At 35.4% G+C, this 25,594-nt stretch overlaps 1 protein-coding gene across 2 annotated transcripts in view; it reads right to left on the bottom strand.

Moving 5' to 3' along the window:
* The window catches only part of GRAMD1C (GRAM domain containing 1C), a 91,594-nt gene that overhangs the window by 12,822 nt on the left and 53,178 nt on the right, over nucleotides 1-25,594 (bottom strand). For both annotated transcript variants that reach the window (XM_081029410.1, XM_081029411.1), the window contains 7 exons: nucleotides 22,304-22,422; nucleotides 19,430-19,562; nucleotides 15,896-16,067; nucleotides 8,899-9,036; nucleotides 2,427-2,545; nucleotides 859-1,001; nucleotides 4-107 (listed from right to left, as the gene is read on the bottom strand). In XM_081029410.1, the coding sequence (XP_080885536.1) occupies nucleotides 4-107; nucleotides 859-1,001; nucleotides 2,427-2,545; nucleotides 8,899-9,036; nucleotides 15,896-16,067; nucleotides 19,430-19,562; nucleotides 22,304-22,422 (928 nt within the window). The remainder of the gene's footprint in view (nucleotides 1-3; nucleotides 108-858; nucleotides 1,002-2,426; nucleotides 2,546-8,898; nucleotides 9,037-15,895; nucleotides 16,068-19,429; nucleotides 19,563-22,303; nucleotides 22,423-25,594) is intronic.

Below are 25,594 nucleotides of genomic sequence, written 5' to 3'. Positions count from 1 at the left end.
AACCAAGCTGTTTGAAATAGTCTTCCAATGAACTCCAGGAATTCTTCTCAATTAAAGATTTAATAATGGCCCATGGCTGTTTTCTGTATTTCAAATCTGTGGAAACTCTAATAGGATAAGGAAAATGTTTATTTAAAGAACAGAATTTAGTTATATTAACATTGCAATTCAATGTAAGATAGTATTCAGTGGAGAGCCAGAAGGATTCGAAATCATTAATAAAAGAAAATTTGTTCACTGACAATGACTTCTTTCAAAAATTACTATGCGCTACTTCTAATGATTTCATAAAATTTTCCCTCTACATTCTTGGCATTTTATTTCTTTCCTTTCTCAAGCCTTGAATTTTTTTTCAAATTGAATAGCAGGAAAGGCCCAAAATAAATTCTAAATTTTCTACATGCCTTGTATAAAAAAATCTCCAGACGTCATAAATTAGTTGAAGATAATAACTACATTAGCTGAGACTCGGCCAAGCATATGATGGCCCATCACTATCATTAAGGCACCAATATTTCTTATTTCCCATTACAACAGTGTCATTTCCTGCTCACCATGCGCTCTTCGACAACTCCCAGCCCCCTGGCCATTAAACAGAGTCACGTGACTAGTTCTGGCTATTGGGTTGCCAGCACAATTCTACATTTTTCTCTTCCTGTAGCTCCAGGATGTGGAAGCCTTCATCAGCTTGAGCCTTGAGTGAAGAGCCCCACCCTCTGGTGACCACTGGTGGACATGTAATTTGAGCCAAAAATAAAGCTTTGTTTTGTAAAGCTACTACCAAGATTTTAGGATGACTATGTTACCAGGACAAAGTAGAGCCTATCCTGACTAAAACACTCATTTACGGAAGCTCACCTCAGCCGGCATTTCTGTTTTGAAGATGGGATGATATAGTATCTGTTGAGGGTATAGAAGTAATCATGGTAAGGGACATCATGTGTCAGCACTTCTGAATCTACCAAATAAAACTGTGCTTCCCGACTTTCTTTATACAGTGTCTGCCAAAATAAGATAAATTTTTTTTTTGCATGTGCATGTTTAGTATATCAAATTCCTTGTAAATTTAGAACATATATATTAGAATTCCTTCTCACAAATAACAAAAGACATGAGAAACCTACATACAAAGCCACAAGAGCTTCATGTTGGCTGAGCAGAAAGGATCCGCAGAAATAGTATTTGCTGCCTCTCTATCATTTGATTGTACAATTATTTTTTTCTTTTGTTTGGACATGAGGAGGAGAAAGGAACCATATAATCTCTTGCATTAGTTTATAAAGAATTTTGAATGTTGCTTGTTAGGAAACAATTCAAAATTCAAAATAAAGTAAGGATCCCCCTGCCCCTCAAATTCATCAAATTTTAACAAAACCACCCTTCACCAAAAAAGTGAAGGAAGAGGGCAACTGAACAAAACACTACTTTCCCTAAACAGTATTTGAAGTGGATGTTGGCCAAATCTTTCTCATTGTAACCTTACCTTTTCTTCCTATCTTCTAAGGTTATCAAAGACTCTCCAATACCAAAATACCAAACTTTTCTATAATGTCTGAAAATCTTTTGAAAAAATGGTTTAAGTCCTTTTTAACAGTGATGGACAAAAACTACAATAGTATAATCAGTTCAGATATTAACATCTATTTTCAAACTACATGAAGAAGAGATACACTATACTTCAACACAAATTGGCCAAACACAAACTCCACTATAAGACAGTGCCACACTCGTCACAGAGCATAGAGTATTAAATATCTTACAGCCTCTTCCCCATATGTTACAGCAGCCATCTAGTTACATGACCCTAGCCCTTGACTTGATCCTGTAAATGAGATTCCAATAGTGTTCTTTTTTTAAACCATTTAGAAAAAGTTCAAACGTACACACGAGTAGAAATAAAATATAATGTACCCTCATAAGCTCATCAACCAACTTCAACACATTAACTCCTACCCAATCCTGTTTCATCTAAACCCCATTCCCACATGCCCTCCGTCCCCCACTATCCTCTGCCTGGCTAGATTGTTTTTAAGGATGTCCCAGACATCAATATAATTTCATCCACAAACACATCAATAATCAGTGTGTGTGTGTGTGTGTGTGTGTGTGTGTGTGTGTGTGTTCATAAATTCTTCAGTATGTCTCTTTAAAAAACATTCTTTTCTTTAAAATATGCCTACAATACCATTACACATAAAAAATTACCAGTTCCTGAAATTTCATAAATACCTTTTCACAGTTGGTTTGTTTGATTTAGGATTGGGTTCATATGCCTCTTAAGTCTCTTTTAACCTGTAACAGTTTCTCCTCCCTATTTGTTCTTGCCATGTACTTGTTGAAATTGTTTTGCAAATTGGTGACTATGAGAGGCAGCTTCTCTCTTCCCACATGTATGACTTTCTGAAATCCTGACGGAGTAGACATACCTGCTTTTCAGAGGCAGCAGTGCATTTTCCAGTAAGTGGATTATTAAGGATTATAGTGTAGGTCATAGTTCTCAGTTGATCACCTCCAGGTTCCACATTCCAAGGGGTACATACTACATCTAATCACACCAAACAGAAAACAAGTTAGTTTTCTAGAATTTTAAAGGGTATGACTTGAAATGAAATCAAAAAGGTAGGTTTTGAATTACTTAAATTTTTATTTTTGACCAGTCCAAAAGTAAAATTAAATTAGGTACTCTTCTTATATGTGACATACCCCCTATCTCTGATCTATTTCCTTCTAAATTGTTGTCTATTAATATACTTTTTTCCTTTCTTTAGAAGATAACATTAAAAGTTGGTTCATCTGTAGTCTTCTTTTCAAAGTCCCCAGAAGAGAAGTAATGGCACCAGCCTTATCAAACAGACAGAACAACACTTCAATGTTCCCATCAGCCAGGACAAAATGTTGAAAGACATCTGTCATTTGCAACAATATGACCTTGACCTCAACTTGTGGAGAAATCATGTCAATGAGAAATCATGTAACAAGAAATCATATAATGTTAATGGCTTATCTGCTGAAATTTTTAATCAGGAGGGTGTGATGAAACATAAACAACTATATAAACTTCTCTATATTAAGAAAGTTATACAATAATCTCTCTGTATTTATGACAAGATCTTGGTCAAAATTCTGTTATTTGCTGAGTAACAACACAATGAGTAAAAACACACTTTGAATAGAAATACATCTTTAGAACACAGCACTGTACACTAACAATCATTTTACAAGCCAAAGACTAGGGAAGTACAGGAAACAGCATCATGAACTCCATTCAAACATCTGACTAACTCACCTACTGCTGTTAACACAAATAGACTTAGGCAATTAGTATGTCTGACTACTATTCATCAACATCCTAAAATATAGAAGTTTAATGTAACCCATTATCCATCATCAAAGGAATGAAGCCCGGCTTTATGACATATCCAATTTACTCAATTTCTTTCCTACAGCTGGGCCTACGGATTTAATGAGGGATCCTGAAAATGCCTTTTGAGTATCTGAAAAAAATATTACAACTAAGTTTAAAAAGCAACATCATAAACCATCGAATCTATCATCCAGAATTTGCTATAAAAATTATTTAGGTGTAGGAGAAAGAAGACATAACATTCTAAAAGATTTCAAAAGATTTTAAAAATTTTCAAAAGATTACTTTGGCTATATGTCAGCTTGCTGCAGAAAAATTACACAAATAATCCACTGTGAATCAGCAACAGAATTTAAAGATATCACTGAATTCTGCTGTTAAAACTGCACACTACTCAACAAAGTAACCATCACCAAGGGTAAAACAAAAATATCTGTCTTCCATTTGCATTTTCACCAATGTTACCAACAAGCCTACTGAATATCATGTGCCAGAACATCCTCTACAACAATGTCTTGAAAAAGCAAGCCCCAAATACCTAAGAAAAGTTCAACATGACATAAAAAATTAGGGATGAAATTATAAAACACCTAAGTTCCACATGATATAAAAAATTAGGCAACAGTATACAAAAAGACACATGAGCCATTTTGATATATTGAGTTGAAGTAATAAAAAGCAGGAACTGTAGAACAAATAACTTAAGAATCCCTTAATGTAATAAAGTTTAAAACTTGTGTATTTTCACACCCATTAGGATGGCTATTATCACAAAATACTGAAAATAACAAGTGTTGGTGAGGATCCGGGGAAATTGGAACCTTTATGCACTGCTGGTGGGAATGTAAAATGATGCAACCCCTGTGGAAAACAGTATGGCACTTCCTCAAAAAATTAAACATAGAATTAGCTTACGATTCAGCAATTCCACTTCTAGGTATAAACCCAAAGGAATTGAAAGCAGTGACTCAAACAGGTATTTGCACATCAGTGTTCATAGCAGCATTAATCACAATAACTAAAAAATGGAAACAACTCAGAACTCCATAAATATATGAATGGATACACAAAATGTGATATAGACAATGGAATATCATTCAGCCTTAAAAAGGAAGGAAAACCTTGGATTAACCTTAGAGACATTATGCTAAGTGAAATAAGCCACTCACAAAGGGACAAATATTGCATGATTCCACTTATAGGCGGGTACCAAGAGTAGACAAATTCATAGAGACAAAGTAGAATGGTACTCATCAGGAGTGGGAGGAGGGGAAAATGGAGAGTTATTGTTTAATGGATACAGAGTTTCAGGTTTGGAAGGTGAAAAAGTTCTGGAGCAGGACAGTTGCACAACAACATGAAGGTACTTAATACCACTGAATTGTACACTTAAAAATGGTTAAAATGGTAAATTTTGTTATGGACAATTTACCACAATTTTAGTAAACAGTGAACCTAGGTGATGGGTATATGGGTTTTATTATACTATTCATTCAACTTTTATGAAGATTTACATTTTTTCAAAGTTAAAAATGTTGAATAAAAAGACTTAAAACTGAGCTTTGAATTACAAAAGTAGTCATACTCTGTAAACAAAACTTAAAATAATACTTATTTAAAAGCTCCCTAATTTAAAAAGAAAAATAGATTGAGTAGTAGCCATTTTACTGCTAAAAGTAGATTAAATCCACAAATAATTGACTATAGAAAAATTTTTTCATTAAATTCAAATTTTTGTGGTTTTTTAAATAATAATTTTATTTTTTACAGATAGAGTTGGCCTATAATATTACATCAGTTTCAGGTGTACAACGAAGTGATTAGACATTTATATAACTTACAAGGTGATCACCCCAATAAATCTAGTACCCATCTGATACTATACATAGTTATTAGAATATTGTTGTATATATTCCTTATGCTATAGTTTACATCCCCATGACTATTTTGTAATTACCAATCTGTACTTCTTAATCCCTTCCCCCTTTCCACCCATCCCCGAATACCCATCCCAGCTGGCAACCATCAAAATGTTCTCTGTATCTATGAGTTTGTTTCTGTGTTGTTTGTTATTTTGTTCTTTAGATTCCAAATATAAGTGAAATCATGACATTTGTCTTTCTCTGTCTGACTTACTCTAGTCAGCACAATACCCTGTAAGTCCATCCATGTTGTTGAGATGGCAAGATTTCATTCTTTTTTATTGCTGAGTAATATGCCATTGTATACGCATATATATACCACCTCTTCTTTATCCATTCATCCATTGATAGACACAATGGATGCCTCCACATCTTAGCCATTGTAAACAACGCTGCAATGAACATATGAATGCACACGTCCCTTTGAAGCAGTGTTTTGGGTTTCTTTGGATAAATACCCAGTAGTGGGATTACTGGGTTCTTCTTTGTCTTGTTATAACCTTTGTTTTAAAGACTATTTTGCCTGCTACAACTATTGCTACCCCTGCTTTTTTCAAAATTTCCGTTTTCATAAAATACCTTTTTCCATACCTTTACTTTCAGTCTGTGTCTTTTGATCTGAGATGACTCTCTAGTAGATAATATATGTAAGGGTCTTGTTTTCTTATCCACTTAGGCACCCTACCCTTTGACAGTAGAATTTAATCAATTTACATTTAAAGTAATTGTTGATAGATATGTAACTATTGTCATTTTATTATTTGTATGTTTTTAATTATGATTATTTTTTGTCTTAAAGAAGTCCCTCTAACATTCCTTGTAATACTGGTTTGGTGGTGATAAACTCCTTTAGCTTTTTCTTGTCTAGGAAGCTCTTTATCTGTCCTTCAATTCTAAATGATAGCTTTGCTGAGTAGAGCAATCTTGGTTGTAGTTCCTTGCTTTTCACCATTTTGAATATTTTGTGCCAATCCCTTCTGGCCTGCAAAGTTTCTGTTGAGAAATCAGCTGACAATCTTATGGGAGCTCCCAAGAGAAAAGCAACTACCTGCTTTTCTCTTGTTGCTTTTAAGATTCTCTTGGCATTTTAATTATGATGTCCCGTGTGTCTTGCTGTGGCCCTGTTTGGGTTCATCTTGCTTGGGTCTCTGTGCGTTTCTTGGGCTTGTATATCTATTTCCTTCACCAGGTTTTCAGTCATTATTTTTTCAAATAGGTTTTCAATTCCTTGCACTCTCTCTTATCCTTCTGGTAACCCTATGATGCAAATGTTCGTACACTTGATATTGTCCCAGAGGCCCCTTAAACTATCCTCCTTTTTTGGATTTTTCTTTTTGCTGTTCTGATTAGGTATTTTCTGCTGCCTTAACTCCTAAATTGCTCACTTGATCCTCTGCTTCATCTAATCTACTGTTGATTCCCTCTAATGTATTCTTTATTTCAGTTGCTATATTATTCATTTTAAAAAGAAGCCTTTGAAACCCATTCTCTATAATACAACTTTGATTACCAGGTAACAAGTTCAGAAGATAGCATAATGCTGTGCAATCATAAGCAGATGTATCCTTTTGGAGAAAGCCTTCTCACTAATTCTAGGTCTAAACAGCAATATGCCTAAAACTGTTTATATTTAGAATTAGCCAGTAGCCTTTGTTTCCCAAAGCCGCTTATAAGATCAGATGGCAAATATGTTCATCCATACTGAAACCAGATGTGGTATCAGGCACTAAACGCAATGTTGATTCTAAAAACAAACTTCATTTAGTACCAGTGTAAAATAATATACTAGTCCCTCGTAGGCCTTTTCAGCCATAAAAAATAAAAATAGCAGTGCAATATCAACAGGCATCATCTTAGAAAATTAAGAGAAATAATGTATCCAACTCTTCTGAAATACCAAGTTCTCCAGATAGACATGAATAGCAAGACTATATAATAGGTTCAGAACAGATATAAGTTAAGTATAAGTTACTGAGTGAAGAGGAAGATTCTATCCCTCAGATATTCTACAATTTTAAAACTAGGAGAAGAGAAAAAAATAAGTGATGTTTAAAAACTGTGCAATTCTTAATATAATCACAAGACTCAATAGCTATATATTAGAAATCGCTTTGCTATTTTACTATGAATAATAAAACAATTATTTTTTGAACGTAAAATCCATGTCAATGATATAATCTATGAATTTGTGATTATGGTTACATAAAAGTTTCACATAAAGAAATACCATCTAATGGCTAATAGAATGGCTCAATTATAAAGTGTAGATTACAGAATAACTTTCTCTTTGACTAGGTCAAATGACTCACCTTATGAATCTCTGCTGCTGTTATTTTCTAATTTTATATGGTAAATTAAACTATGTGCTTCCAAAATTTATTGAATATCTTGAATTATTTAGGACAAATTCAGTTTCAAACTAACCACAAGCTTATTTTAGATGTTTACCAAAATAGAACTTGTAACACATAATCAATGAAATCCTTTTTATAAGTATAACTCATAAGTATATCCCTCCCTGCAACTTTTGTGTTTTTCTTATTTTCATTGGGGTATATCATAGACACTGCGATCTCAAATGTACAACTCCATGAGTTTTCACATAGAAGACACATGTGCACCACTACCCAGGTCAAGACAGAAAACTTCTACCAGCATCCCAGAAACTACTTCCCAGTCTTGAACCACCCGACTCTCCACGACCGTAAATACTGTGATGACTTTATATCCATAAATTAGTTATGCCTGTTTTATATATATATATATGTACATATATATATAAAACCTAATATATATACAAAGAATATATATATAAATTATATATATAATATATAACATATAACATATATTATATATTATATATATAGTATATATTCTATATATATAATATATATATATATTCTTTATATACTCCTTATATATATAAAGAAATCATAGTATGTACTCTTTTTGTCTGGCTTCTTTTGCTTAACATTATATTTGTGAGCTTTACACATATTGTTATTAAGGAGAAGCAGTTTGCTTTTTTTCATTGCCATGTAGTATTCTTTCGTGTGAATATACACAATTTGTTTATCCACCCTATTACTGGTGGATATTTGGGTTTTTTTGAGTTTGAGGGCCATTCTAAATAATGCTTCTATGAATAACAGTACATGTCTACCAGAGTCCACATAGTTCCTTTCCTGAAGGATGTATTCCTAGTAGCAGAACTATAGAGTCAGAGAGAATGCATGTGAGCAGTGTTAGTAGATCCTGCCAAACCTTACTGCAAGGTGATTGTGCCAATTCATACTCTACCAGCATCCAGGTGTTCCACAACGGAACCATTTAAAATGGGGGTCAAGCCAATTGAACTGCTACATTAATAATGAACTTTTAGTTTTTCAAAGAGTCTAAACTTAATTGTAGGTAGGATCTGACTAATTGAACAATTATACTATTTACATACGAATGTAACCAAAAGACTTAAAAACAAGTTTATATATCACCAAAATAAAATCAAAGCCTAATTTCCCCCCCGAAAACATAAATCAGTTTATATAGGCTCAATCCTCTAAAGATAATAAAATCCTCCCAAATTTATCATTAGATAAGAACACAAGAACCAACCTATTATATTTCTAGAATTGGCAAATCTCTGCATAAAGCGTGAACTGGTGAAGAGCAATTCAAACATTTTCTCAGCACTGATGTGAAAAACACGGTTGATATAAAGTCTTCCACGGAGATCTTTCTCAGGAATATTTTCTGGAGAAACAAATAAACAAAGAAACAAAAACAAACATAGAATCAAAGGGGAAGAAACCAAGGAAAGGAAAGGTAATTTGAAGGTTTTGTTTCGTCTGTTTGTTTTTGGTACAAAATAGTTCTACTGTGATTACAGTGATCAGCACATCCCCGGGTTCAACTCAAACTCTAAATTGGTGTCATATACATATATTTGATGTATAACCATACATAAGAATACCAGGGGTGCCAAAAAATGTATACAAGTGGACACTTTGGTCGATGTTGCTCAAGCAGTAGTTCGTCGTAATCAGAAGTATCTGGACGCTGATGGTAACCACTTTGAGCACTTCTTGTAATTGCAGAAGTCAAACATGACTTGTATTCATCTTCTGTTATCAGTATATATTGAGTATTACAATTTTAATAGTTTTCCTTTCTTGAAATGTATATACATTTTTTGGCACGTTCTGTATATTAAACTATATATGATCAATATTTCAGTTATCAACCCCCAAAAGATAAATAGCTAACTTGAATAATATTGAACTCCCATCATATATCGCTCAAAAGAATATTTCAAAAGTGACAAGGGCCAGGCTGAGATGCATAGAGTGGTATTTATTACAGCAATTAGCAGGTCCGATTTCTGAATGCTCACACATTCAGTAAATAGTAAGTCATGATTGGCTCTAATATCAGTTGCACTCACTAACTTGCTAGCCTGAATAATCTTTCAAACTTGACTTAAAGCACTGACTCTCCCAGGTCAAGTGTCATTGTATTCACAACCTATTCTTAAAAACCACACATTAAAAGAAGAAATCCTTCTTTTAATCTGAAAAGTATGCTTCAAAGCTAAATAATGCCCAATGGAATATTACATTTTTCTGGGAACCTGGTAATGATAATGATGTTGAAAACTACTGGTAGCAAATGAAGCCGCAGCCTCAGCTCACCGCTCCTCATATGTCCTGGAAACATCGTCTGAAATAGCCCATGCTTGTATGGTGCTTACTACAGTCAGGCATCGTGCGAAGCCCCGTACAAGTGTTCAGTCTTCCTCACAGCAATCCTGAGATAAGTGGTGTCATCATTTCCATTGCACAGATGAGCAAACTGAGGACTGAGAGAATTGCCAAAGCTCCATGGCTAATGAGTGACTGAACTGGAATCTGAATTCATTCCAGCTCCAGAGCACACAAACTTAACCTCTACTTTATACTGCCAGGAGTTTAACTTAGAAGAATCAAAAAGAAAAAAGACAGCTAGAAGGAGGAGCCTAGTAAACTAAAGGAAATAAAGTAATCCAATATGAAATTTTAATGATTTCAGGACTGGGGTTACTTATTGTTTCAAGGATTATGCCCCATCAATACAGAATGAAAACTATGACCAAAGCTTCCCATATTTCAGAAATCAAGCTCTAAGAATTATCTGTGTGGAACATCTGTCAATATTACGCCACAGAAAGCAGTCTGGGAAAGCATTTAAAAGACAGTAGTCTAAGAATCAAAAAAACTCTTCTAGCTCTGCCTTCACCACAGTTATTGCTTTTTCTCCCTCATTAAAAGATTTGTGTCTTTCTACTTTGCTACAGATGCAATGAACTTAGGGATATCAGGCAGATACTAATTTACCTTCTTCCTGCAATAATACTATATGTAGGCAAAAGTTAGTCACTGTGACTTTTCAAATAGTGACTTCTTCAAGCATAGAAATAAATCACTGAAACTAGGCAATTTACTAAGGTTTTGTGAGGCAGCTTCCCAATTAGGCTTGAGAAATAGCTTCTTCTGACAGAGAAGTAATGTATATTCATTGTAAAAATAACTCATATGTTCACCAAGAAAGCAAACACATACAGATGATCTTATTGATCCTGCTCATTTCCTTCACAGAACTTGTAATTATATTTCTGTTGGCTTATTGTCTCCCACCTGCACTGGGCGCTAAGTTCCATGTGCGTAGGGGCCATGTTCATTTTATCACCAATGTACATCACGTGCTTGGCACATAATAAGTGTCAAATAAGTATTTTTGATTGAATAAGTGGCTACTGAAAACACTAAAAATATCTTAGGCTGTATTGTAATTTATAGGACTTGGATTTGCAACTGTATTTTTTAACTTTTTATTTTGAGATAATTTGAGATGTGCAATGAACTAAACTGGCTTTATTTCTATTTCTTTCCAGTAATGCCCTTTTCGGTATGAAGGATCCAACCCCAAAAAACATATTGCATTTAGTTATTATGTCTCGTTAGTCTCATCCAATCTACGTATGACAGTCCCTCCTTCTTCCAGGCCCCTTTGTTTTAATGGCCTTACATTTGAAGAGCACTGGTCAGATATTTTGTAGGATGTCTCTCAACTTGGGTTCATCCAAGGTGTTTTCATGATCAGACAGGGGTTGTAGATTTTAGGGGAAAACACCACAAAGGTGAAGTGCCCTTCCCATCAAACTCAGGAGGTACACATACCACCATGACTGACACCTTCAGCCATTGGTTAAGGTGGTGTCTGGCAGGTTTCTCCTGTAGAGGTACTATTTCGCCCTTTCCCCATTGGTTAGAAGAATCACTAAGGTCAGCTCATATGCAAGGGCAGGAGAGTTAAGCTCCGTCTTCTAGAAGGGGGAAGTATGTGCATGGGTAAGGTGCAATTCTGTGAGGATCATTTGTGCTTTCTCCTCCATTTATATATTTACTCAGTCATTTATATCCACATGGACTCATGAATAGTTATTTTATTCTCTAAGTTATAACCCGATACTGTCATTATTTATTTTGTTGCTCAGACTGTTTTACTTGTCCATTGGGAGCTCTTTCAGGTTGACTCCTGTGTCCCTTGACAAGTCTCCCTCTTATTTTAAGTAGTTCTTTATATTCCAGCACGCCAAGAGTCTCTAGGCTCTTTCTGTATATTCCCCACCCCAGCCCTAGAAGCGGCCATTTCTCTAAGGTGCCCTGGAACTATAATTTTTCAAAAGTCAATTTCTTAGTCACATTTAAGAAGGAAAAAAAATTACACTTATCTAGATAGTTCAATATAATATTTTTATATTTCATTTTAACTCCCTTATTAGATAAATTGTACTGTATTGTAACTGACAACAAATAGAATTCATGGTATCACTAAAGGAAATGAACAATAATACCTTTTGTACATAAATTTGTCCAAAGAAGTAAGGATATGAAATAAAGTATTTCCACCTAGGTTATTTATGCATGAAAGTCATGGTACTTTAAAGCCTCCTATCTAAGCAACATCACCAGTCGCACTGCTGTAACATATTAAGCCAGCAGCTGGTATTTTAAATGGGGAAAGGAACACAGCTCAACCTAGTAGCAGGTTACTATTTCCAATAAAGAACATATCAGCCTGAGAGTGGCCAGTGGAAATGCTGGGAAAAGTGAAACATACATATGAAAAGGACATGGACATGAATAAAACTGAAACCATATGTTCATAGTGTTTGGAGGATGCATGAAAAATGTACTTAGGTAAGTATGCAAGAAAAGCAGGTGATTTGGAATTTTGAGTGACTAACGACACAGTTTGTTGTATCTTCCATTTTCTAAAAACTGGTAATCTTCTGTCTTTCTGACTCAGATTAAGGGCTTTCTTTACACCTGAAACACCAAGCTCAATCTGAGAGTGTAGTCCATACACCTGACTCAGGTAACTGTCAGGGTTACCTGGTGTAGTCTCATGGCTGCTTCCCTGACATGTTAGACTATTTCACGCCTTTGTCCCTGCCTTTCCCCAGAGCTCTGCTTGTCCTCACCTTTATTACTTAGTAAGCATCACCTAATATTTTGATTCTGTTTCTTTGCATGGCTTTGCCTCTAATTCATCTTGTTCTGTCAGCTATAGGTCATGGATTCCAATTTTGCTATTCTTGCGCATCCATCCCCTGCCTAATCTTTGCCTAACTTAGCCTCCGTTCTTGGGATAAGTGACTTTGGTTAGAGAACCCTGTCACACCAAGTCCTGCTCCCGCTGCACAAAACTAAGTTTAAATTCTCTCACGTGACACAGCCCAGGTGTCCCATGTCATTGACCTGTTTCTCACATTCCACTCAAGGCTCCAACTCCGGGGCAAGTGCTTCCCAGACTACCCGAGGCATGACAGAGCAGGGCAGGTGGAAGAAGCAAATCCTGGTATCAACAGAGATCTTATCTCCTCAGAAACACAGCCGTAACTTCCTTGTACTTGTGGATGGGGACACAGTGTGTCAACTCATCTGCATTTGCCAGGAAACTCCCAGCATCTTCTCAGATGCTCTCAACTCCTCCCCAAACTGGGCAAGCAGTCAACAAGCTGAGGAAAGGAAAGTCTACCAGCCACAGCCCTCGACAAAGTTCTGTAGCTTACTCTGTGAATTATTCTGTATTAAAGTTTTAAGTTAGTAACATGGTTTAACAGACTGAAATATAATGCTGTGGATTTTGTTCAGCAGCTGGAAGCCCAGAACCCATTTCTGTAAGTACAGAAATATGTATCCCTAAAAAAGGCACCCTTTAATCTTAGTAGGTTCTAAACTTCCTAGTGTAGAGTACGTACATTAAAAAAGAAGCCCAATAGTTTAGTGGTTACTAGAGGGTAAGGGGGGTGGTAGATGAGGGTAAATGGGATCAAATATATGGTGATGGAAGGAGAACTGACTCTGGGTGGTGAACACGCAACGTGATATATAGATGATGTAATACAGAATTGTACACCTGAAACCTATATAACTTTACTAATAAATGTCACCTCAATAAACTTTAATTTTTTAAAAAGGAGCCAATTACAGGATATTCTAGGCTTTCCCTATCTGGGTTTACTTAAACGCCACATCAAAGGGACCATGCTAGGAGTTCTATCAGGTCCCTCTGTGAGGTTATTTCGCAATGCTCTGCTTTGTTGATCCCTCACCAGTTTACATGGGTCTAGAGTAAGTCTTTACATCAAAATAATCCAGTGTCCCCCTACCAAAGATTACAGCCTACAGTAGAAAAGAAAGCATCTCATTTTCTCACTCAAACTGCTCATAACAGTAGATCGAAATACTATCATTTTAAATAAAGTGATGCCTGGTGTAAAGTAATCTGCCATCTACCTAGCTCCCTCTAAATCCCCACACACATTTCCAAATTTCCTGGGATTCTTTACTTCTTTTGACCTATCCCATTGCATCCCCAGTTCACTGAGTTCAAGCATCTTCATAATCTCACAACTTTCAGAAACTAGAAAACAGATTCATTGTAATACCCACTTAATACATATGATAAGCCCTAGATTTTGGAACCTGCTTAGGGAAAGCAACAGGAATAGTTGATTTGTTATCAAATGATAATCTAATAATAATAAAAACAATCACCACATGCACCTTAAAGGAAACCTGCACAAACAGAGGGCTGAATGTTACATGACTAGACTCTTACTGCTGTAAAGCCTGTCTTTAAAGAGGGGCCAGCAAGGAGCCAAATGCGATCAGGGGTCATATGTAATACAGCAACTACACAACTATTGGCTATGAATACAGCTTATATGAGTTTTAATGTTATTCTTTATGTAACTTAACATTAATGTTAATTTTATAGGCACTCAGTAAGAAAACTACTTTTGAAGCGCTATTCTTATAAAACAGCAGGGAGAAAGAGGGAAAAAGAATCCTTGTTTTGGAGTCACTTACCCATCCGGCCACTGGGGGCCAGAGTAGATCTTCCTAAAGTCAGAGGTTCAGCAGGCAGGGGATAACTAATTCAAACCAGCTGCCTACCACGGCGCAAATGCTAGCAACGGTAAGAGTCTAGTCATTCAAGGGGGCACGAGCCTTGGAAAAAACTTCCTCTGGACTATCTTTTCAAAAGAACTCAATGATTGTCTTCTTAATGCATTCTGTGATTTTTAGGAATTAGTGGATTTCAATTTATGCTTTTAAGAGTAGGGATTTAGTTTTCATTAAAGATACTTCTGTGTTCCCAAACCAAGGTGAAACCTACTTTGGATTGGGTTTTTATAGACTTGGCTTTGATTTGGTTTTGAATGTGGATTTCATTTTAGATTTGGACTTGATTTGGATTTGACTTGGATTTAGTTTTGGTTTTCATGGATTTGGTTTACACGATAGTAAAAGACTTTAGGGGATCTCAAGCCAGGTCTAACATGAACAGTAACGAGGCTAGCATATACAGTCACGTCCGAGAGATCCAAACCAGTTATGTCCCCTTATTGACATGTGTAGCACGGCTGGTAGAAAAGCAGGTACAGCAAAAAGCATCGACACTGCTCCCATGCCTGAAATTTGAAAGTAGCCACTAACCTGCATCTTTCTCAATGTCTCCCCACTTCAATGTCAATAATCTTATAGTCAAGAAAAAGATTTCTTAAAATGCCCCCTTAAGTATGGCAAGTCCCAGGTTACTGGTACTAACTAAGAAAAAGTAGAGAGAAAATGATTTGCTATAGTTTCCTTTTAGCAACTGCTTTTTATTTTTATTACATTCTCTACTTTTGAATCTCTATATCGCTCTCTTTTTTTGGTGGTTAAAAGAAAGTAGTATAATTATAGTGTCTATAACACTAAGCAGATTTTAATTAAGATGTTTTTTTCCATTGCTACTGCTCCATCTCCACTGACTCAAGGCTTGGAATTTTAAAAGCTAAATGTGATGGAGATTTTCAAATTCCAGGCTTTCGGAAAGTGAAGATGGCTTAGATTTAGATGTCTCTTTCCCCTATTTCCTATTAACTCCCATTCTTTTCTGGTTCTTTATAGAGTGAGACTGTATCTAATGCAACTAAATTCTCAATATGAACACACCTAAAACAAAGATAAACATTAAAAGAAAACTGAAATCTTATTTAAATTTATAAGAAATTCTTTACCTTCATCAACAGAATCTGAAGTGCTGCTTTTGTCCAGAGAAAGATATTCATTTTTATTCAAGTCCAGAGATTTAGATTTCGACGGCACTCTACTACTTAACCTCTTTTCTGAAGTGAGTACAGGACTTTTTTTCATCTGTTTCTCACTTTGGGGTTCCTCTTTCCTTAACTCCTAAAAGGTAAACAATCCAGTTTAGAAAAACCAGATTATAGGTTTCGATTTTTACTGCGAGATCTTTAATAATAAAGACACTTTGAAATATTGCTCTTTGAAAAATTTGTTTGCTATGTTTGCATCACATTTTCATTTCAGTCAATGAAACATTGGTAGAGAACATATATCATTCTAAAGTTATCTTCTTAAACAGTAACGAACAATAATTTGATGAAGAACATCATATAAAAAGAACTCACAGACAGTTAACATCATGTGAATCACTTAAGCAGAAGGGAAGGGGGGCAGAGGACAAAATAATGGAACATTCATTTCTTTAGGGTGGGCCAGCGAAAGGGGTAAAACCCAGTTAGTTTCCCCTAGACAATACCTGCCCAATCATCTCAAAGAAGAAAACTCACCCATCTCTCAAGACCAGTAACTAAAGGGGAAAGAGAAAGAAAATACACAGATAAAAGTCACATAAGAGTACAGTGGGGGGAGAGAAGATTAAAAGGAAAAGTTAGTTTCACTGTAAACTCACAAGGACACAGTTGTCTTTGCTGTTAAGGGACAAAGGGACTGGGCATTAAAATATAGTCAATATATGATTCTATCTATACTTTCTGGAAATGGTTTAATAAAGATATGTCATATCTATAATAAACTTAACACTAGGCATTAAAGAATGAATGCTATTGATATATTAGTATTCAGGTAGAATTATAATTCAGCTTAATAGAACAGTGTAAAAATCATAAACTATACAGAGAGTACTTTCCTGCATTGTTTGTGTATAAGCAGATGAAAGAGAACAAAAAGCATAGATACACTCCTTACACTTTCTGTCCCAAGAGATCTTTGAGCAGCACTGAACAGAAGCACCAGGGAGGACACGAGTTTCCATTGGCCACTCAGAAAGCTAAATAACAACTGGGACCCAAACACAATTTATTAAAGCATGATACTATCCTACTCAGGGGACTGATTCTTCAAGCAGAGATTATTGCTAAAATCAAGACTTGATTTCTTTGGAAGTTGCACACTACAAAGCAACATGCTTCTTTAGCTGACTCAGGGCCTCTTTAACATGATAAGCAGAGTAAGTTTCCACAGATTTCTCCTTTTGGTTCTAGTTAAGATATAGTTCCTGTTATAAAGAATATAGATAGATACTTATAGGAAAAGTAACAGTCACTATCTTTGAATGGTTGGCAATCTGGACAATTTTTATCTCTTTGTATACTTTTCTATATTCCCTGAATTTTTACAAAGAATATTAATTTTATATCTTAAGAGATACCTCAAGACAAACAAATAAAGAAACAAAAACTCACAGACATAGATAATAGTTAGTGGTTACCAGAAGGTAAGGGGGGAGGGAGGTGGTAGTGATGGTAAAAGTGATCAAATATATGGTGATGGAAGGAGAACTGACTCTGGGTGGTGAACACACAATGTGATATATAGATGATGTAATACAGAATTGTACACCTGAAACCTATGTAACTTTACTAACCATTGTCACCTCAACAAACTTCAATTTAAAAAAAAGAATAAAAATTTTAAAATATGAAAAAAAAGGAGAAACCTATTTTCATTTTGGAAAAATGTTACTTCTGACTTTTTGTTGGAAGTAAAAGTAAAACAAGTAAGTGACATGATAGTTGTTGACATCTGAGAATTCTTACCATACTGCTCTAATACAAACTTCTCTATTGCTTCTATTCATTCCATAACCTGACAACAGCTATACCAAATACCAATGAATGTATGATCAATCTTAAGACATTAAATTATTCCTCTGCATTCCATTCCCTTTCCTTAGAGAAAACAGGACTTCCCTTAGGGATGAAACTAGAAGCAGGAACCAATGGGCTAACTATTCCAAGAGCAGGTACAGAAGACATTGTCAAAGAGACTATAGCAAGGACTCTAGTAAGATTAGCAGTGCTGAGAACCCAGTCCTCAAAGTCAGACTTTTGTAAAAGGATGAGAAGACTTCAAGAGATCCCCTGTCCTGTTACATCCCCAAAGTTGAGTGTTTTGGTTTTTCTCACTGAGAATACACAAAAGAGATTAGCATGCAGAATCACCTCCCTCACACCAGGAGAAGTTCCTAAGTCTCTAGATGAATAAGTTTTGCAAGAAATCCACAACACAAAATCAGATTGGGAAAGACACATGATAGATGCCTGAAACAAGTTGATAACTTGGTGGCCTTTCACACAAAAAGTCTGTTTCAGTGCTTTCCTAACATTGATTCACAGGAAATGCGTGGGGCTCCATGAAAGGAGGTAGAAAAGGGCCACTGCTGGCCACACACAGATTCACTTTCAATTATAATAGCTTATGGTTACTGAATACTTGTGTACTAGGGACTGTTCAAAGCACATTCACATATATTAATTTATTCAATCCTTATTAAAAAAAACCCATGGGGTATTACTGTCCTCGTCTTCGAGATGAGAAAACAAAGACAGGTTAACTTATTTAAGGTCTACAGTTAGCAAGTGGCAAAGGTAGTATGTGAAGCCGGTGCTCTTCTCTAAACCAAAAAACCCATCTTTAGTCCCAGTCTTGCATCCCCAAACAGAACAAAAGCTCTAGAGTAGGCGCACTCTTAGCCCTCAGACTGTGGGCTCTAACTACCATTCTTCACTAAGAACTATGGCTCATTAGGAAAATGGCTGATACCAAGCCTGGGACAGAAAATGTACAGTGTGCCTGGGACACGTGCTTGTATCAGAAAGAAAGGAAGGAAGCCATCAAAAATCATTGATCACTTCAAAAGGACAAAGGAGCCAATCTGAAAGGGCTCCTGTTGGCAGAGGGGACAAACAGTATAAAAAATAAATAATGATAGAAACTCATGGCAATTTTTTAAAAAATCGATGGGCTTATAATGATACTTGAAAAAATAAAGGAATACACTAATTAAATTAACTGAAGCCCAGTGATTAACCGGACGTGCCTGCTTTAGTTGTCAGCTTAAGTAGCATCCCTTGTTACTCAAGCATGCTGCTCAGGGTTCTCATTTCTCCCTTCAAAACAGATTCTTTCTACCATAACAGACCCACTACCTACTCTGGGAAAAATTCTGCTAACTACGAATTTCTCCATCGTATGTTTTTAAGGATCTCTCTCCCCTTACAGGCTGACGCTCTGTCTGGTAGCTCTGCGCTGTATCCAGCTCTGAACAGAACCACGTGTATGTAATCTCTGCTACATACGGACTTGGAACTCTACTCCTAAAATAAAGGAGCAGCCTGACATCCTAAGTTTTAAACATTTAGTATACTGTATTTTTATTTGATCTTACATTATGATGAACGCGTGGCAGCATCAGGTATATTTTAAAAGGGGTATCACACACTGACCGCTTTTGGTAGATTTCCATCGATTGACTCTGTTTCTGAAACGCCATTAATTGAGTCACAGGTAAAACTTGTTGACTTGGACAATTTTTCATCTCTCTCCCCACAGTCATCCAAGCTGCTTCTTTCTGTACTTCTGTAAGAAACACATCATTATAGAAACATAAAAAAAAGAAAAAGAAAGAAACAAAATAAACCAGGTCACTTTCACACAAATGAGTAATTTAGTCTCCTCACTGAGGTCCTTTCCAATTATAAAGCATTTTGACAACAAATGTGTTTTTTTGTAATGTAACAAATAAGCCTCTACTTACAACATGCTTAAATCACACGCTTTCTTCTTAAATCATGTGCAAGTTGACTTTACTTCTGAAAATAAGATATGCTCATAGGAGATTTTATAAATTTCAGAAACCATTAAAAACTTAACCAAGTACAAGTGGCTGTAACAGCAGCTAACAAAGTGAATATTGCTCGTTTAAATTTCAGTTGTGGACAAGCACAAAGCTTCAAAAGGTACAGGGTCGGAGTCTGAGCTGGGTACCAGTCAGCATCAGAAGGCAGTGTTTCTTAATCTCTTCCCTTCTGATTCGGTCCCAACTGAGATGGCAAATCCTCTCCAGAAGCAGAAGCTCCTGACATCTGAGCACAGAGCCCACAAATCAGTCCATGCCCCCCTTACTGCTTTTCTCATTGCTAAGAACAAGGTTTAAGGAATTGCTTTCAGAAGGTCACAGGGACACGATCACAGTAATTATCCTGGGACCTGCTTGTCCTCTCTCAGGCAGCAAAGAGAAAAGAAAGTCTATTAAAAGCCTATAAAAGGAGCACAATTGATCTAATTTCCAGTGCTCACCCTTACTGAGAAATTATTTTTCCCATGTAATCATTGCAACACATAGACTTAAAGCTCTTCTAAAATAAAGCAGCAGCCTGACATTTTAAGCCATATTATCCTGAGGAAGGAATAGAAATACTAAAGGACCTTTCAACTCTATTCTACTCTACTCAAATAATACTTAAATCTGCAATCAAGTTGCTCTTGCCAGGCAGAATGGCAGACTTTGGAAGGAACCAAGCAACTAAATGGCTCCTTGAGACTACCCACCATCTGAGTGTTTGAACTCAAGGATTTTAAGGATGGAGTTGAGTTGTGGAGAAAGAAAGAAAGAAAAAAGGAGGAGAGAGCATGAAGGAGAGAATAAAAATGAAGAAAAGAAAAGATGGAAGAGCTGAGGAAATAAAGGTTTGAGAGAGATAAACTTCTTTCAGAAACTGGAAGAATGGAAAAAGGAGTAGAAGAAGGAATGAGGATCCTGCCAAATCTTTACTTAGAAAGCACTCAATCACCAGAAGAAAATAGCAGCTTTTCTGGTGCCTCAAGAAGCTGGACGTTAGAGTACATAAAGCAGCTGGTCAAAAATATTTATTCTTTCCTTTTTCAAAGACTAGAAACCTTTTGAGTTGGCAGGAAGTCATCTAATTTAACTGCCTCATTTCACAGATCAGTAAACTAAGGATCAGAAAGGCTAAGACATTTGCTTGAGGTTGCTCAGCTACTTGGTGGCAAAGTCCAGACTAGAATCTAGATCTTCTTTCCCACAATCCAAGGCTGTCTGCATTGAATCATTGCTTTTCTACCCAACTCCAGTACCTGAGAGAAGCTAATAAGCTTTATGGGGAGAGCAGTACAATGGAAATTTTTAACTTTATAGAAAACTAATAAAATATGCATGTGTAACGACGTAAAAAAGACTGTAAAATATTGATGCTTAACTGAAAAAACACTATAAATAGGATCAGCATAGCTAGAGAGTAAAATTGTACACACGTCAAGACTTTCGAAAGATTTCCATAATAAGATTTACTTGCCATAGCATTTCTAAATAAGTTTTATTAAGGTATAATTCACATACCATAAAATTTACCCCACTTAGAGTGTACAATACAGCAGTTTACAGAGTTGTGTAGCCATCACCACTATCTAATTTTACAACATTTTCATCACCCCGAAAAGAAACCCTGTACCCATCAGCAGTCACTCCCCATCCTCCCTTTCTCCCTGTCCCTAGCAACTACTCATTTACTTTCTGTCTCTATGGATTTACTGATTCTGCACTCCATTTCATATAAATGGAATCATACAATACGTGGCCTTTTGTGACTGGATTCTTTCACTTAGCATAATGTTTGCCATAGAATTTTCATGTATTAGCCTCAGTTGTTTTTATTGCTATGAACTCAATTACTATTGGACAAAATGCACTTTGCTCATACAGGTTAATAAAAATGTCCACTCTTCCAAATGAATTCCCATCAGTCAAAATTAATCTCTCTATACTCTGAATTTCTTTATCACATTAATGACTGCTCTTTTCGGCCCTTATCATTTTCAACCTTGCATTATAATTATTTGCATTCCCCATAGTACTGTGAGCTCCTTTCCTTAATGCATTCAGTATTTATTAACTGCCAACTAGTCCATGTCAAGCACTATGCTAGGGTATCCTTGAGGAAAAGTCGTATTATGTTTGTATCTCTCAAAATACCTACCAGCTAATTTACTTTATTGTTATCTACAGGCACAGAGATTTTACTAGGTACTTCTCCAGACCCTTAATAAAAAAGTTTACGCGAGCCACACTTTAAGCAAATCCTAGGTGACACAGTTACAAAGCCGTATTTCCTTATATGTCCTGTATTTGCTTACCAATTTAGCAAACTATTCACTGTCCTCACCTTTCATTCCATTCCACTATAGAGAACATAGAGGCAAATTCAACCAAGGGTGAATTAATAGAAATTCTGAATTAGTAAAGTTGAAAATATTTCTGCTTTGATTAATAAATCCTGACATTTCAAAACATTTTGCTGTACCTTGCCTGTACGTTGTCTTCAATCGAAAGGGACAAGTTTTCCATCTCTTCAGCATTTAAGCCTAGTTCAGTGCCATAGTTCTGCTGGAGCAGCTGCCAGAATTCCTGTCTGGTCAAGCTCTAAAATGACAGAAAACTTACATTGAGTATTGGAAAATGTAAGACAGCATAACATAGTGATTCAAACATGAATTCTGAAGTCAAAATGACCTGCTGGGCAGCTACTAGATGTGTGATTCTGGTAGTCATTTGACCTTCCTAAACATGTTTCCTGTATCTGTAAGAAAAATGGGTTAACAAAACTTACCTGATACAGTTGATACTGGAAATAGATAAAATGATGATTTTAAAGTGCCTAATATAATAACTACTGTAAATCAGAGGTAAGACGTTTAAACTTTTCTTTTTATAAAATAATTTGTCCATAGTTTCTGGCAATTACTAATCTGCACTTTAAATTCTGCTATCCAACTAGTCTACCCTGACCATTGGATCCCCACTCAGAGTTTTAATCACCAGTTCAGAACCCATTCTCTTAATCTATAATACTATATATGAATACTTTAAACATTTTAAAAAACTTACATATCAGTAAACTTTAAATTACATTTTCCTAAAATATAAAATACAAGAGGCTGGAATTCAGAATATTTCCTTTGATTTATTTATTTTTAATTAATTTTTTTATTAGTTTCAGGTGTACAAAACAATGTCATAGACATTTATCATTTATATCCCGCACACAGTGATAACCCTCTTCCCCATCTACTACCCCTCTGACATTGCCTACAGCCATGACATTTCCACTGTCTCTATTCCTTGTGCTGTTCTCCGCTTCTTGTAACTATATATATGTATATATGTATATATATATGTGCATATATATATATATGTATATACATATATATAGAGAGAGAGATATAAAATTGTAGTTGACATTCATTATTGTTCAGCTTCAGCTTCAGGTGCACAGTGCAGTGATCAGGCATATACGTCACCCCTGAGGTGGTCTCCCTAATGAGACACATGTCCATCGGATACCCTACAAAATCTTTACATTATTAATTACATTCCCCAAATTGGCTTTCGTATCTCAAAGACCCAGCACTTCCACTCCTAGGTATCTATCTGGAGAAATCCAAAACTCTAATTTGAAAAAATTTATGCACCCCTATGTTTATTGCAGCACTATACACAATAGCCAAGACATGGAAACAACCAAAATGCCCATTGGTAGATGACTGGATTAAGAAACTGAGGTACATTTATACAATGGAGTATTATGCAACTGTAAAGAAGAAATGAAATCTTTCCATTTGCAACGATATAGATGGACCTAGAGAACATTATGCTAAGTGAAATAAGTCAGATGGAGAAAGACAAGTACCATATGATCTCACTTATATGCGGAATCTAAAGAAAAGAATAAGTGAATGAACTAATCAGAAACAGTCTCACAGACATAGAGGAAAAACTGAGCGTTGCTAGATGGGAGGAGGGGTGGGGATGAGGGAGAAGGTGAGGGGATTAGAAAGCACAAGATGGCCACGGGGATTTATTTTTAATAAAGCCCAGCTTTTTCTTTCTTTGTAGGTATCATATCAGCATTAAAATCATTCAATACAAAAAAACTCATACATTATATAGCAACAGAAAAACAATAATAGTGTGATAACTAATGGTCTGATCCCTAGAAACATTATTAAGCAAGGTAGAGGGAAGCAGCATAAATACTTGAAGCAACTATTGGCAACCTTCTTTATCTCTCATCCATTCAACAGAGGTTTATTTAGAAACTATCAGATGTGTATCTCCAAACTACATGCTAAGGAGGATAAAATGCTCTAAAACCACTTACAATATACTTAAAGAAACACAGGAGACTCTTAAGTAAAATTAAAGATGACAAGCTATAATATTATTATGTACTTAAGTATTGGGGGAATCAACACAGTAATAAGAAATATTACTGTGAATTAGGGTGATCAGATAAGGCTTCATATTGGAGAAGTGTCTTCAGCTGAGCTGAAAGGACATGAATGTGGGAAATGGAGGAATGAGAAAATATGGAAAAAGGACAACCAACATACAAATATAGAATAAATACATGAAGAACATAGGTAATATTTGTTTTGAAGTCAGTAATAATAAGTACTATTTGTTGTAATAGTTTATCAGTAAAATTTTGGAGCAAAAATTTTAAGTTGGGAAATAGTAGCTATAAATATAAAGAGATTTAATGGGGCTACACATACAGATGCCTTGAATTCCTCCCCGATATTCCTCCCTATGACAAATACCACTTCCATTTTTTTTCTTTCTCCTTATTTCTTCTCTCTGCCTAGTAGCTATGGTATCTTTGTTATATTATACTCGATGACCTTCATTGTACTTCATGGAACTTCAAAGAGATTAAGAACAAAATTTCTGTACTTTAGATCACTAATTCCCAATTTGCAGTGCTCAGACTACTAGGATGCCAAAAGGTAGTTGATGAAAAGTCAGATATTATTATCAGTACTTCAAAAAGTCAAATATCCAAATAGTTACCTACAATAAAATTATTCAAGCTAAGTAAAATGTCAGGCCTCTTTGTTTGGGGCTGAATTATATTAACCTAGAGTGGTTATGTTATAATGATAAGAAACTTTCAATGGAAATAATGTATGTCTAATAAACAACAATGTCCTAACATTTTATTATTTAACATACACCACTTATTTGGTGGACAAAAGTCTTTTGAAGCATAGTGTTAATAGAAGAAAAATAAAAAGGATCATTAGTGGTAGAGAAAGTTAAGGAACCACTGTCCTTGATCCTAAAGGTAGCCCACACATTTCTTTCTTGATTTCCACTCAGAAGAGCCATTTATGAACTATTTTTCACAACAGCAGTTAGCTTATACTAATAATTAACTCAATGTTCCAAAGAGATTATCTTTGAAATACTTTTAGTGTCATAAATGGATGGTTAACATTATAAAAACAAACAAGCAATACTTCAATATACTTGTGGAAGATTAACCTTTTATAAAAACTCTTCTGAAATAATAGATACTATACCTAACCAAAAACTAAGGCAAGTAGATAATCCAATAATAAATATTCAGACAGCTTCCTAAGTGTGGAAGAAAGAAAACTTGTAAGTAAATATTACAAACAAAAATACAATTTTATTTGACTATATAAATAAATGTTTTACATATATTATCAGATGCAATCAGGAAGTTAATAGAAGGATAATTTTAACATATTTTTAATCCATTAACTTAAAAATATGTATATATAAAAGG

The sequence above is a fragment of the Rhinolophus hipposideros genome (genome assembly GCF_964194185.1).
Source record: "Rhinolophus hipposideros genome assembly, chromosome: 2".
Classification (NCBI taxonomy): domain Eukaryota; kingdom Metazoa; phylum Chordata; class Mammalia; order Chiroptera; family Rhinolophidae; genus Rhinolophus; species Rhinolophus hipposideros.
The sequence above is the reverse complement of the archived record's forward strand: the minus strand, read 5'-3'. Positions and strand labels throughout refer to the sequence as shown.